The sequence below is a fragment of the Ctenopharyngodon idella genome, chromosome 20 (genome assembly GCF_019924925.1).
Source record: "Ctenopharyngodon idella isolate HZGC_01 chromosome 20, HZGC01, whole genome shotgun sequence".
NCBI lineage: Eukaryota > Metazoa > Chordata > Actinopteri > Cypriniformes > Xenocyprididae > Ctenopharyngodon > Ctenopharyngodon idella.
Window position 1 is genome coordinate 21,428,449 of NC_067239.1, and position 16,076 is coordinate 21,444,524.

At 38.7% G+C, this 16,076-nt stretch overlaps 1 protein-coding gene across 2 annotated transcripts in view; it reads right to left on the reverse strand.

Moving 5' to 3' along the window:
• Window positions 1-16,076, reverse strand: part of foxo3b (forkhead box O3b) — a 34,559-nt gene that overhangs the window by 2,854 nt on the left and 15,629 nt on the right. For both annotated transcript variants that reach the window (XM_051874163.1, XM_051874162.1), the window contains exon 3: window positions 102-1,540. In XM_051874163.1, the coding sequence (XP_051730123.1) occupies window positions 116-1,540 (1,425 nt within the window). In that variant the 3' untranslated portion in view covers window positions 102-115. The remainder of the gene's footprint in view (window positions 1-101; window positions 1,541-16,076) is intronic.

Below are 16,076 nucleotides of genomic sequence, written 5' to 3' on the forward strand. Positions count from 1 at the left end.
ATATTGAAGCTCTTTTGTTATTTATGTTGGTCTTTATCTATTTGTCTTTTTGTTTCTCCATGGCATGGACAGCTATGTTTACAAAATGTATTTTGGCTCACCTAAGAGACAGCCATCAGCCAGGCACCCAACTTTGATTGGACTGTTTTGTCCCAGTGAAGTTTCCCACAGGATTCAGACTAACAGCGTTTTGCACCAATGCATCAAAGTTAAAATCCAGTCCATCAGACTCCATTAGTTCAGAGCGGATTATGGAATCCACATCGCAATCCAGACTGCCGTTAAACATGTCCAGGTCCAAGTCTGAGGGAAAACGATCTGTTCCTGAGGGGTGACAGATCCCTACCCCGTTACTACCATTCAGGCCAGAGTAAAGCGATGTCTCTGTCATCAACATGGAGGGCTGTGGCTGGAGGTGCTGCTTTGCGGAGACTAAATTATTAGCATCATTAACTAGACTTTGCGCCCTGTTGTTGGAGAGGGAACGGTAAGCACCCTGGGAATTGGACCCCTGATGGTGTTGCTTGTTCTGGAGGTGGCCGCTTCGCCCATTGAGCACAGTACTGAATGATGACATCATGGGATCATTACGAAGCATGAGGCCATTGCGAAGACGGGAGTTTTGAGAGGTGACGGCAGTGCTGGCCTGTGATATAAGTGGGTCTGACTGCGTCATCATAACATCACTATGACTGTGTGAGACCAGTGAATCAGAATTCAGCAGCTCCTGAAGTGAGTTTCCAAAACAAGAAACACTAGAAAATGACGTTTGCTTGTTTTCCTGGATGGTCTGCATGGGCGCCTGACGCAGGGCTCCTGCTGAAGGCCCAAAAATGGGGTTACTGAATCCTCCGGTGTTGTTGCTCACAGTTTGGGATGATGAGGAGCTTGGGGGTGATGCAGTGCTCTTGGAGCCAAAACTGAAAGTAGAAGACCCCTGAACAACCTGCACTTGTGTGGCGATGTTGTCCAACAGGTCGACCATTAGGTTGTCAGCCTCATTGAGATTCATTGTGCCAGTCAGGTCAGCTAGCCCTGGAAGTTCCGTCGGGCACGTTTTGGAGTTTGATGAAGATGATGAGGGAGGAGAGAGACTGCTGGGGCTGGAGTAGAGCATTGGGGACAGGGGTGGGCCGTCTGGGACATCATCAAGCTCTGGATTGGCAAGAATAGGTGACAGGCGGCCACTCAGGGTGCTAGCATTGGAGTTAGTTCGCGAACGGAAGTCAGTCCAACAGGATTCCAGTTCATCGCTGCTCCGGGAAGTGGGACTTCCTGGCCACTTAGACAGACCACCAGCAGATACGTTCTCCAGTGAACCCTCCTGGGCAGCCTGCAGCGCTGCCTTTTTCTTGGCCGCACGCCCACGTGCAGTCTTGGTGTATTTGTTACCATTGTCCATAGAGACTGCACGTCGCCTTGGCGCTTTACCTCCCCGCCCCCCTTCAGGATTGATCATCCACCACGAGCTCTTTCCAGTTCCCTCGTTCTGTACACGAATGAAACGGCTATGCAAGGACAGGTTATGCCGGATGGAGTTCTAGAAGAAGAACAGACAGAAAACAGGTGGTTATAAATCATTACATCACGCATATATACACACACATACACACACACACATACTATGTATATGTTTCTCATGTACATATTTAGCTTGCTGCGATAGTTACAGTGTTTGGCTGTACACCAATTACATTACTTGCCCAAATGGGCACCGCCCCCGCTGTAGTTTTGCTTTTTTATAGAAATTAAACCATTTAGTTCACTTAGACAATGGACACTACAATTATAAACTAAAAGCTTCTGCTCTATACAGCACAAGCTGTAAAGTCACATTCAAAAGCGATCCCCCACCACCCCCAGTGTTATCGGAAATTCCTGTGTTGTTGTACGTTTATATACCAGTGTGAAAATTACCTCACCGTGACATCCCTAGTACATATTTACACTATTGTGTGCACACTGAGAACCTTTAGTGTCACAAGTCAGCTTTGTTGAGAAAATATGTAAAGTTCTATATAGATCATACAGACAACTGATTTAACATACAAGAGACCAACATAGTTTCAACCTAACTCATGACATATGAAGAGCAGGTACTTTTCAGTGCTAATGAATAGGAAACCAGTGGAAAATAGATGCCATTGTGTATTACAAATACAATGTGATCTCAAGAGGCTAAAAAGCACAATGTGCCGTGTAACTATAGTAACTTAGCAGAGGAAAGGTTTTACAGCCAGTGACCTGCAGTGGGATATACAGAAGTCAATAGATGCTAAATATTTAAATGATTATATACATTCTAATATATAATGTGCTTTATTTTTTTTATAACTATCAGACATACAGAGCTAAGATCATGTTGATAAGCACATTTCTAAACTGAAGTACCCCGTCTTATGACTCACAAAATGCGTGTGTATGTGTTGAGCTATGATGAGCGATACCACGGATACCGGTGTTTACAGTGCCAAGTCCCTCTAGAGATTAATGACATAATGTTTGTGTGTGTGAGGGAAAAGAGGCGTAAGGGTATGACTAAAACCTCAATGGAGCAGCATGTTGTGAATGAAGTCATTAAAACCAATTCATTTTCTTTCTCCGCTTGGCGCTTGCTTGGCAGCTCTAAACAAACTTGTGGCACTGACACCAAAAACAAACTTGTGCCGTTTACACCAAATACAGTACATTTCTCCTTTCTTTCCATGCATATACCACCCTTATTTCAAGGTTTTTTTTTTTTTTTTTACTTTTACTTATTGTGTAATCCTGCTCTAGGAAAGGCCCTCAGGAGAGCACCTTAATAAGTGTTTATTGAGTGCCTATGCATGTTTTGATTGTCAGAGTATCGGTGTCTTTGTGGTTGACTTTTCAGAGCTGACTCATAGCAACTCCACTGCCCTTGAACTTGAACCATAAAAATATACAGTAGTACACCATAGGTTTGATTTGTATTTATATCCCCCTACATGAGATATCTGTGGAGGAAGATAACATAACCATATCCATACACATTATACTCTCAATAAAATGCTCACTACGCTCCACGTACAAACTATGAGATGCACAAGTGCAGAGCACACACCCTGTAAATCCTATATTTATACTCTCAGTCAGAAAACACATACCCACACTTTACTTAATCTGCAAAGCTCATCCTTCAGCCTGAAACTAATGGGACACTAACACATTTTCTGTCATTTAATGCTAAAAAGATTACAAAATCTAAAACAAAATCAGTTTTCACCTGTTGTGTTCAAACTGAACCTATTTTGTTTAAATGTATAGTCAGTGTATGATGTGTATGATCTCTCAGCACACATGTGTGTGTTGTAGAGGCTGTTAACTGAGCGCCCAGCTGCACACTGAATCTCTCTGGAACACAGAGACCTTTTTGTCCGTCAGCAACATGTGGTAACAATCCATCAATGTCAGCAGCCACGCAATGCACACACACGCAACTACGGCTTCGCTCGCATTCTTCTTCTCAGAGATGTGTTTTGGTTATCTGGTGCTCTCTGTGAATGTTATTGCGCTCTGGCTGGTAATTTCTGTGATGTCAGGAAGCCAGTGGCAATACAAACCTATAACCAGCAGGCATTTGCCCACAAATCAACCAAACCAAAACCACAGTGAAATAAACCTGCCAACCCTTACGAAAGAGTTAGAAAGGAGAAAATTATATTGATTAAAGGGACATTTTAAATATTGAGACAATCTAAATGTAGGTTTGTCCTAATGTTACTGTTGAGTCTAGGGCTGGACAATAGCTAAAATGAATGAATAAATAAATATTGTCATGATAGATAGATAGATAGATAGATAGATAGCAACTCATGAAGTCCTTCTTTCTCTCTGTTAGACACATACACACCATTATTTCAGCAGTAGTAGCACACACTTACTGCAGCAACTCAAAGCAGAGTGTGTGTGTCTGTGTACACACAAAAATGTTGCTTTTCCAGAAATCTTATTTCTTAGCAAACCCAAGTATTGGCCTTCTGAGTATTTGGTCCATGTGTGCTTTTATGTTTGTGTCCAAAAGGAAACGAAAACATTCAAAGTCGAGTGTTTATGTTTTTAGGAAGAGTCAGACCAGAAGAGAGTTAGAAAAAGACAAAACAAGTTAAAGAGGGTTTGAGAGGAAGGGAGCTCAGGGTACTAGCAATTTAAAAACAAATTGAGACCAGTGTAAATTTCTACACCATTTTTGTTATAGACAGTCTTTTCAGAACATGGCCAACATTTATAATAGTCAATATTTTGTCTTGTCAATAAGTCAGTGTTTATAATAATTGTTTCTTTTATATACTACACTCTAAAAAAACACTGGGTTGTTTTTCTATCCGAACGCTGGGTTGAGCCTGTTAGGTCATTTTGTCGGGTTATTTTTTCCATGGTTGGGTAGTTTTTGTGTTACCCAGCCGTTGGGTTAGAGGCTGATCAATCTCACTGACAGTTGAAACAATAAACCCTTTCTCCACCCGCCCGCTGAATTGATGCATTACTTTGGTAAAATAAAGGTTTGTATACTTTTTATTTCGTCTATTGAGTCTTTACAGTGCTGTAAGTCATTTTATTTAATGCAATGCAATATACAGGGTTGAGATGTCAGTCAGCATCGGTCATCTTTCATGATGAAAACATCTTTTTCCTTGAATAAACTGATTTTTATTCATTATAATACTGAATATTATTAATTTGGATGTTAAAATATGTTCTCAGAACTCTGTACTGTTTGTTTATGTGCAGGTTATAAGGAGCCTGTCACGATATCTTTCGGTTATGAGAAACGCGGAGCAGTGGTCCATCACTGGCTCAGATTTTGGCAACACACCGCTGTGCTTACAACAGGAATATATGTGGAAAATAGAAGAAAACTAATCGAAGTGGAGAGGAGAACTTTGAAAACTGGCTGCAGCGAGTTTTGGTCATAGTGCTTTTTTTTTTGTTCGTTGGCATGAGAAAAATTGAGCGAAATATGGTCCAATTTTTTTTAAACGTAAGTTATGAACTATTTAACTTTTGAAAAGCAATTTCATTTTAACTGTATAAACTGTAGGCCTATAGTTGCGTTGTCATTCTTTTCTGTACTTTTTCACTCTTGTTTATTAATAAATGCTCACCTTTTGATTATTACTGTTGCCTGTGTTGTTACTCTAGTAATTCTGTGTGATTTTATTTTTCAACGTATTTTGGGTTCATTTTAAGCCAGCAATACAGTCATTTTTAATCTATAGTTGAGTTTAATAAAAACATTTACCCCAACCAGCTGGGTAAAAACAACCCAACGCTGGGTTTGTCCAATTTTAGCCCATCGCTGGGTTGCCAAATAACACAAATTGGGTTATTTTTAACCCAGCATTTTTTACAGTGTACCATTCAAAAGTTTGGAGTCAGTAAGATTTTTAATGTCTCTTATGCTCTACTTAATCTGCATCTATTTAATCAAAAATATAGTAAGAAATAAAGAACAGTAAAATTCTGAAATATTATTATTCTGAATTTTCAGCAGCCATTACTTCAGTCTTCAGTGTCACTTGATCCTTCAGAAATTATTCTAATAGGCTGATTTTGTGCCCAAGAAAAAAAATTCTTCTTATTGTCAATGTTGAAACCAGTTGTACTGCTTAATATTGTTGTAGAAACAGTGAAACTTTTTTAAGAATTCTTTGATGAAAAGATCAGGATTTATTTGAAATAAAAATCCTCTGTAAAGTTATAAACGTCTTTACTGTCACTTTTGATCAATTTAATGCATCCTCGCTAAACAAAGGTATTAATTTCTTTAATATACATTGCATATATATCTCATTTTCATTGTTGTTGATGATACCAAAAAGCTCCTCATCAACAAACATTATCTTAAGTAATTTCTTTGACTAGATTAACACTGCCGCTGACACAGCAAAGGTGAGGACTCGAGAAAGGCAGTTTATACACAAATGCAAGCATGCAAACATACACGGTCCAAGTACGCTGACCCGCACCCTCCCACTCTCGCCTCATCCCTTTCCCAGCTGCCTTGACTGCTGGAGAGAAAGAGAGAACATTCCATTCCATCCAACCAAAATGTGCGTTTTCCAGCCAGCACAGGACGTCTCTCCTGTGTGCGTGCATCTTGTTCAAAAGTGTGTGTGTGTGTGTGTGAGAGAGAGAGTGTGTTTGTATATGAATTGACTGAAAACTGTAGTGGACTGCATGTGGAGTGGGGATCCAGTTCTCTCTGAAAGTACATTGTGTGTTTTCTGTTCTCTTTCTTCTGTTATTCTTATGTTACTTTTGAGGTCCATATGTTCCAGTCAACCATATAACATTTATTTTTATCTCACTAAAAGTACAAAACACTTAAATTAAAGTCATTCGTGTTATTGTGAAGGTCAAGCATGATTAACCAACTAGAAACAATTACATAACTGCATGCAAATCTATGGGAATGTTTATTCTTTCCCTTCCGAGTTTTACTGAGAACTAATAATTGGAGCACATGTTTCCAAAACATGAACAATACAAATCATCTTAGCATGTACGAATGCCTAAGTGTTGTAATGTGTGAGTTGTGCACATTGCATAATGTGACATGTTCAAAGACTTGTTTATTCTGGGACTTCAGATCCAGGGGGTGGTGGCCTTCCCAGCCCACACTGTTTAGCCAATCACAGCGTTTATATAAAGGCGTACACAAACATGCACCATTGCATAGCTGACCTCACTGTAGGTCGGTATGTGTCACCTGTGCTGTCCAGCAAACGTACACAATCCCTCCTAACCGGTTTCTTCACATTTCAGCTGAGTATTTATAGCTTGCAAACACAAGTATTCACATAAACACGCTCACTCTCTGACGTTTTAACACATTCAAGAGCTTGGCATCCACTGTCATTAGCATGTCACTGCCACCAACTCATTGAGACGTCACAGCAGTGCTGGAGTAGTAATACTATTAGGTGGCATGGAGTATCTTAGGACAACATTATCTGCGTCTTGGGTACAGTTAGTCCTATTATCAGGCCTGTGTCCATGTGCCAAAGAACCACAAATCCCATCCGTTCAACTCTAAACAAACACAGTGGAGATGGAAAATAAGAAAAAATGAAGGAAGGGTGGTGGTAAAGAAAATTAATTAAAGTGGTTTAAATCCTTCTTTAAACCACTTTTCACCCTTTCTATATTTTATAATTTTTATAATTTTTTTTATATGAATAATTTCTGAAGGATCATGTGACACTGAAGACTGGAGTAATGATGTTGAAAATTCAGCTTTGCCATAAATTACATTTTAATAAAGGAATAAATTACATTTTAAAATATATTAAAACAGAAAACTATTATTTTGAATTGTAATAATATTTCACAATATTACTGTTTTTTACTTCTTACTATATTTTGATTAAATAGATGCAGATTAAGTAGAGACATTAAAAATCTTACTGACTCCAAACTTTTCAATGGTACGCTCTAAAAAATTCTGGGTTAAAAACAACCCAATTTGGGTTATTTGGCAACCCAGCGCTGGGTAAAAATGGGACAAAACCCTAAAACATATTCGTTACTTGAGAAAACATTACCTTAAATAATAATAATAATAATAATATATCTATCTATCTATATATATATATATATATATATATATATATATACACACACACAAACATATATAAAAACTTTTAACTTATAGCTAACATTTCTCATTTAATTTAGTTTATTTGATGTACTAAAATAACTAAAAGAAGAAATTAAATAAAAATGAATAATATAAAAATGACAACAAAACAAAATTACTAAAACTTTAACTTAAAAAAAATGCAAATTGTAAAAATAAAAATTAAGTCAAAATATTTATAAAACAAATATAACAGTATCTCAATGATGGTAAAATAACATTAGCTGTGTCCCAGTTCAGAGGCTGCATCCTTCGAAAGTCTAACAGAGCGCTGATAAAAGGGATGGTCTATCTACGGAAAAACTTGAAAGTGTAATCTGGCATTTTCTTTCAAAAAAAAATCCAGCCATCACTGGCGCGCATTGAATCTTGGGTTAGGCTAGGCTGCGAAGGATCTGCCCATTCTATCCTTCAGATAGGGAAAGAAGGACGCATTTGTAGGCCGCATTCAAAGGAGCCAGTTCGAATTGAATTTGTCGGGCCGATGTTACGCATTCGGCCTTCATATGCAGCCTTTGAAGGATGCAGCCTCTGAACTGGGACACAGCTACTGTTATAACGTCAATATAAGAAATATAAATATCACAATACATGTATTTTTGTAATTAAAAAAAGAAAAAAATCTTCAAATAATTAAAAAAATATATTTATTTATAAATAATGAATATTTATTCATTTTTTTATATATATTAAAACCCAGATCATTGACAAAAAGTATTTTAAAGTACAGAGTTTCAAAACCGCATTTAACCAATCCAGTGAAGAAGATTAAACCCTCTCTCTAATCAGGAAGTACTAAATGTGCCCTTCCTGTCAGGTGGTGATGAATGACTGAGAGAATTGTCTGAACCACATCTAAAGCTTAGCTATTTAGGGTGATGTACTAAACAGGCTACGCAAAGTATAGAAATGTAAAAGAGGGACAAAAAAAAAGGGAAAGTTGACTATCAAACCCATGAGAAATGTATGTCTGGCCATGGATTTTGAAGTTTATCCTCATAGTAAACTCCTCACACACGCATAAAATACACACACACATGTGTGACATTCCTTACAATGTGTGTCTATCATGTACTTCTCTCTACTGCTCAACTCGCTTCCCACATGTCCAACCTCTTGGTCCACACCCTGTTTGGCATCTCTCTTGGAATATGAAAGACCCACGACCTACTCAACAGATAAACAACACTGAACAGACATCAGCCATACATGTGATATTTTTAGCTGCAATTTGGAACACTGTGTCCCTTGATGTCCCAGGTTAACCTGGCCAAATTGATAGAGTAGGGACCTATTTATTCACATCTTCGCCTGACAGGTCTGCTAGTATAAGCTAGAATTCTTATTCCAATAGAGAGGGTTTTTTCTCAGTAAAGCCATAAAACAAGCCTTCATGGCTCCAACAAATCTGTTCTCAATCATTGCTGTATTTGGTTCTCACTTTATCGTTCCTGGAACCTGTTTGTCTAGCAAAATGCAAGCAGCATGTATTGAACACGTATTTGGACGACTACAGTTGCTATATTTACCCCATTATAATGGCAGAGCTTGTGACATTTCAGTAAATAACTGCTTTCAAAGGTTTGCCTCTGTAAAATTGTCAAATGCACAGTATTGCGTGACACTGTTAGGATGATTCACTGACTGAATATCGGAAATGTAGAGTAACAAAGACTCATAATGGAACAGGTTTTCTTTATTTCTGCTCTAATATTCTCATAATGAATTTGTTCATAGTGGCTGTTGTCGTTACATTACTGTGGCTCTCGGGAGTAACTAAAAACATCTTTATCAATGTTTGGCTCCATCTCTATGCGAATGTTTGTCGCTCTTGTGCACATCTGGGCTGGATTTAAAAAAGGCACTGTTCGGTTTTATTTTTTTGCGGGTGTTTGTGTATTTGAGAATGTGTATACACTGTGGCTTTTCTAGCTATGATCACAAGGGTGCAGCTTGCTCAAGGGGCAAGCCTGTGTTTCGTTTGGTTTTACAATTTCATTGTATGCCTACATGAATTTCATGAATTGGTGTTGAAGTGAATTGTTGTTTAAGACTGGGTAATTAGCAATGTCTGAAATCACTCACTCATTCACTATTCAGTGGGGAGGCCTGTTTTACATTATTTACACATAAGAGAGACATAGAAACATGGCACAATGCAAAATGCAGAGCAGAATGTGTCCAAAAACAAGTCAAGATAACTCAAGATGACAAAGTCACAATATGAATATCAGCTGTTTTACAATGGCTATGAATGCGACTCATCCAGTCACAATTTATCTTTTGTTTTGCGCTCCTCTTGCTTCAAATATAAATATTTATTTCCTATTTAAATATTTATTTCCATCTCCATTTTTCATACCCTATATAATTACATCAAGTTCTTGTCATATGATCCCCTTTGGATCCCCTCTTTGGCTTTCGATAACAGAAAATACAGCAGGTAAATGTACATTGGCTGTATGCAAAAAATCCTATAGTGCATTATTTATATAAAATAAGTATATAACAATATAGAAAATGAAGTTGTTTATTCAGAATTCACTACAGTGTAGCTGGAATAGGAAGCAATTTCAGATGCAATTTAGGTGACTGTTTTTGAGCATTCATGCCCTGACCTCAACTTTTAGCCCACTAAACATAATGAGAGGCACTATTATATTGTGTGTCTGTGTGTGAGCATATGCTTGTGTTGAAATATTTGCATAGAAACTTGCATTTTACTTTGCTGAGCTCTGCAGAGTATGGAGAGCCAGCACCCCCACACACATTTTCTTGCAAAAACTAGATAAACAAGGCAGCGCGTCTTTATCGCACCTCTACATGCAACACTATTGAATGTCACTGTATGACGATCGTTTACAGTAACGCCTGCACTACAGGGACGTATAATTCATGAGGGTCTCAACGGACCTAAAAAAGGAGACAAAGAAATTAGCGTTGCAGCAGAGAGTGTCACAGTATTTTCTGCTGTACCAGCAATTTTCAACCCCCTCCCCTCCCCCTCCCCTAGTTCCTGCTGCCTTGACTTTTGGGCCGCATGATTTCCTGTTTCTGCTGATGTGACACACACAAACAAAAATACACTCAGCGTGTTGCACGTGCATGTATGCGCACATTGTGTCACACACAGATCTGGACAGCAATGCTCGGTCTTTAAACAAAACGCTTGTTCTGTGACCAGGTGACCTACTTCTGAATTATATCACACATGCACACAGTCAGCTGGGGATAATCTCATGAGAGTTTTACCCACAAGTAACAAATATCAATCTAAATAATGTAGGAATCCACTCTTTTGGCTCTTATACCAATTAAGCTTTTGCTTTGCTTGCAGTTTTAAAGCGTCTGTACAGCCTTATGCATGTGTTTGATAGAGATAGAGGGAAAAGGGGAAGGACGATCTCATTGGTTGATGCAATGTGTCTTCGGATAAGGTGACAAGTTCATGTTCTCTGTGTAAACTGTGTAGTCTGAGTTGATCTCTGAGTTGACCAAAAAATAAAATGTATATATATATATATATTAAACTCACATTTTTCTAAATATTTTAGAAAATGTAAAGATCACATGACCAGCTAAATATTACTCACTTTATCTCAATAACCCCGATTTACTGGACACTTTCACTCGTAGGATAAATGAAAAAGGATAAATGAAAAAAGACCTCGACATAAATAAAAAATGCTGAGTGCACCTTTAACCTCTTTAATATTGAAAACAGTCAAGAGCGCTGCCTGCTAATGTCTTCCTTCAAAATAAACCAGGCTGATTAGATGATTAAGGATGGGGTCACTTTGGCTGTGTACGTGTGTTTGGATAAATAGGAGATTACAGTTCTAAACATAGAAATATTGAGACGTGCAGGAATACGCATAACATCAACCTCTCAGTCTCTGTGCTTTTCCCTTACTCATTTGCTCTTTTGCTTTCTCATCTATACACTGTAACCAGAAAAGGCTACAAGAAAAGCTTTTTACGTCATGGTTTTTGTCCCAAGTCTATCACACACCAGTTGAGTTGAACAAAAAACCCAACAACAACTCGATAAACAAAAACAAACAAACAAGAGCATGTTTTCTTGTGCTGGGTCGGTGTTTGTGTGTCTGGGACACGGCTGGTTTAAACAGCACAGTCCCTTCTCTGTGTAACTGGCTTAGGAGGCTTCGATCTGTCACTTATTCGTTCTTCTCCCTTTCTCTCTTCACGTCTCTTTGTTCTGGTTCTCTGAGGCACACAAGCTTTAACCACATGCTGCAGCTCCCCATCATGACGAAACACACTGAAACACATCTCACGGACATGTCTTCTGAGCTGTGTCTGTCTATTGATTTTCCCCCTCCCCCTACACACTTTCTCTCTCGCCCTCACATTTTCCTTTCACAGAGATATATGACAATCCCCTGTGCCGTATTCAAGGGGTCAAGGTTTGCCTGGTTAGCGTGGTCCTCTTAACCCCTTCTGGTAGATGTCATAATTACACAATCTGCCTGCAAAAAAGCCTTTCTATGCTGTCAGCCATTCAAAAGTAGCTACATATTCTAACATATTCTGACTAGGGCTTGCAGAGACTGGTCGACTTGTCGACTTTAATGCTCTGCCATGACGATTTAAGCTTGACGTTGACTAGTCGCTGATCATGTGATTTTGACACTAACAACATGGCCGCCTTACAGAAGACAACAGGCAGAAGACTTTTTTGCTCAGTTTCCATTAGTTAAAAAGACAAATAAATGCATACTCCGAGAGCGCTCCACAAGTCAGCTCCACAGTCAGCCGTGACTTATTCACGATACAGCACTAGCTTCGAGTACCTTATTGCTTTTATGAAATGGTTACCACACAATACAAATATTAAAGCCTAAAATATCTATCAATGCAACTTTTATGAAGTAAACTTTTACTAAAAGCCTTCCTTCCGCCGAAAAAAATAGTCCCTGACCGTGAACATCAACAGAAGTTACATTATTACGCCATTAGATGGCGGCAAAGACTGTCTTTATGAGTGTGTCAGTCAGTAGTGAAGACTTTAAGATTGAAAACACTGAATTGTTGTGAACACGGAACAAGACGCAACTGACAAATGCTTTGACTAGCGCTGTCAGTCATGGGAAAACCCCTTAAATGTTAAAAGGACAAGATATAGCGGACATTTAAACTGAATTTTTATTATGAACATAGGACTGACCTGAAGAAAAATGCTGTCTAGTGATACACAGAACCGTTGGGTGAAGCGGTCATAGCCGTGTTTTATCGTGAATAAAACAGCTATTGACCAATCAGAAGCAAGGACAGGAACTAACTGTTATATATATATATATATATATATATTTTTTTTTTTTTTTTTTTTTTTTTCCAGTCAAATTTTGATTGGAAGCATCAGTGTGTCTGTAAATTTGTAAATAAACACAGTTTTACTGGTGCAGGTAATAGCAATTAGATTTTTTACAATAACCAGCCATAACCACTTAGCTGTTGAGTGACACTAGGACAACATCCTACAGACTTTTGCCCTTAACTACATTAGTGTGTCACAGGTCTGGTCTCACTCTTAGACCTCACTTCCACAACCATCGAGAGCTCTTTCTCCAACTATTTCCTGTTCCAGAGATCATATACAGTATGGGCAGTGGCCCCAAGAAGTACTTACACCATACTAAAAAGTTTGGTCAAAGTAATTGCAAAAATTGCAAATAATCACATATAATTATTATGAAAGTATGTATGTCAGGGGGGTGTGATTAAAAAGATATTATAATAATATTATAATAATAATGAAAATTGTGAGACTAATATATAGGGTGAATTCAGGGTGATTGAGACACTTTTTGCCATTGAGATGAATTGGAAAAAGTGTCCCAATCAACCTGAATTCACCCTATATATATATAAAAAAGTGCCACTTAAGTGTCTAAATACTTAATTTTTTTATTTTACCCATATATATTGTTATCTGATCTGTTCACTGTGATATGCCTACATTGCATTAAAACACAGGTGTCAGAATTACGATGACTAAGGGCATAATTAGTTCTAAGATTCCAAAGCAAGCTACAGTTCCAAGAAAACTGCTTGAGGTAATTTCAGCTTATTGTGGATAGGAACGCATATCTCCATAGCAGTGGTATCTCAGCTAAATCTTAAAGGCTATTGGTGAAGTCCTCGATAGTAGATCGGTCTCACAAGTAGGACATTTGGGTTTTTTCCCCCTCCTCCTCTCCTTTCCTCTTCTTTCTCCCTTCTGCCATTTTGACTGGCTGACTCCTGTAAAGGGCTTTTCTCTAGTGGAACCCAGAACAAAAGCCTTCCAGTAACAACTCATCTACTGCGCTGAACTTTCTGGCACAGCTCCAGTGCATTCACACGCTCTCCGGCAAATTGGACTCCTTCCAGAATCATTACACACACGCACACTCATAGTTGAACTGGGCCTCTCTCTGGAATTAAAAAAGAACTCTAGGAGAGAGCTTTGGAACTCAACACAATCAAGACATATGCGAGTGAGTGTATAGCACTGGTTTCCATCCACTAAAGAACACCGATACACAAGCAGGGTGCCAATCCAGAGGCTTTATCTCACCATGAAACCACTTTTGAAAAGGTCTGTGCAGTAATCCCGCCAGAAACTTAGAGAGAATGGGGGTTGGAGTGGCAAAAAGTGCTGACAAGTTCTTCGGTTGAGGATTGGATAGTACAACTCTGAGACAACTTGAAAAACCTGCATAGCAACCTTCTTTCTGACTTATCTGTAACGTACGCCCACACACACACACACACACACACACACACACACACACACACACACACACACACACACACACACACACACACACATAAGTCTACTCAATCACTCATCTCATCCTCCCTGAAATAAAATACCTATATTTATTAAAAGTCTTGACTGAATTTAAACTTACCTCTGACACAGCAGTTGACGTGACTGCTCATACATACATCTTTCAAAATCAGCTTTGCTTTTTTTGTATCAAAAATGCTAACGCTTTTTCACCCACAGCAGTGACTAAGGCTATAATTTGCCGTTTTAAATAGTCATCAGAAAAGGGAAGTAAGTTTATGTTCTATTTTTATTTGCAGACATACAGAAATGGTGGTCAGATCACGAGATGAGGTGAAAAAACCAACAGAGGTGTGCAGGATGTTTACTCTTTGGTTCCTCTTCATCCATCTACTGGAATAATGTGTGCTTATTCTTAAGATATGGCTGTCAGCTGACACTTTTTTAAACTCTCTACTTGTGTTTCAAGGTTTCAACGAAACTCCTGTTTAAACACATATGGAAAGCATGCAGTAAATATTTGATTAAATTGTTAACTGATTAAATATATAAAATCATAGACATATCTATCTGTCCACATATGGATAGATGGATGGATAGATGTGACAGACAGATGGATGTCTATGACAGATAGATACATAGAATGACAGATAGAATGATAGACAGAACAATGGATGGAATGACAGACGTTTTTCTGTATTCAGTAAGGCAGAGTATATAGTTTGTAAAAAGTAACTTGATCACATATTTTTGCTAACGTGTGTCTAGACACACTGCTGAGCTGTGCATGTGGGCTGTATGAAATCTGGGTAAAGACCTTGTGCATTCAGTCTGCCTAACAACAGTGATTCATAATTCATTGAAGTGTAGAATGTGCCCACCAGGCTTTTAGTAATTTTGTACTTGGGTACGTGTGCATGTATAAGTGTGTGTGCTCACTGAGTTGGTTCACTGTAAAATGCACAGACAGAGATGCTCAGGAGACTCTTTGTCCGATCTTTTCGCTCTCTCTGTCTAGACATCCAGCGTCTGGAGATAGAGAGTTGATGTTTTTGCCTCTGCCAGGTTGACTAGCACATGTGCGTGTGCAGTGGGAGCTTTTTAGAGGGGATAGTTAGTCACTGCGGGTAAGCTTAGCAGCTCAACAGACTTTCTGTGCTTTTTGTGGCACGCCTTAGGGACTTGAGCTAAATTCCTGGCCATGCCAGAGGGAAGTGCTTGAGAAGTACATGGGGCACTCTCAGGGCACAGTCGTTAAAGGCAGATACAGAAGTGTAGTTTTGGACAACACTCAAAGCCTGATTTTCCCTCTCTGGCATTCTCTTTCACTCTCATTTTCACTATAAATCCACTTCCTTCGAAAACACTACTGCTTTCCAAGTTGGGCTGTTTAGGTTGCCAATGGTACGTCTACTTAAAAAAACAGCGAGAAGCATTGAATGGCACAGATTGGTGTTTGCATCCTCGTGTATTTATATGTAGTGGTTTGGGCAAAAGTTGGTTCAGAGGTTGTGTCATAGTAACCGACCATTGTTGACATTCTCTGTGGCAGCAAGATTCTTTTTACAGGATTAAAAGAGTAACTGAGGCCACGAGATGCAAATCTGTTTGGCATTA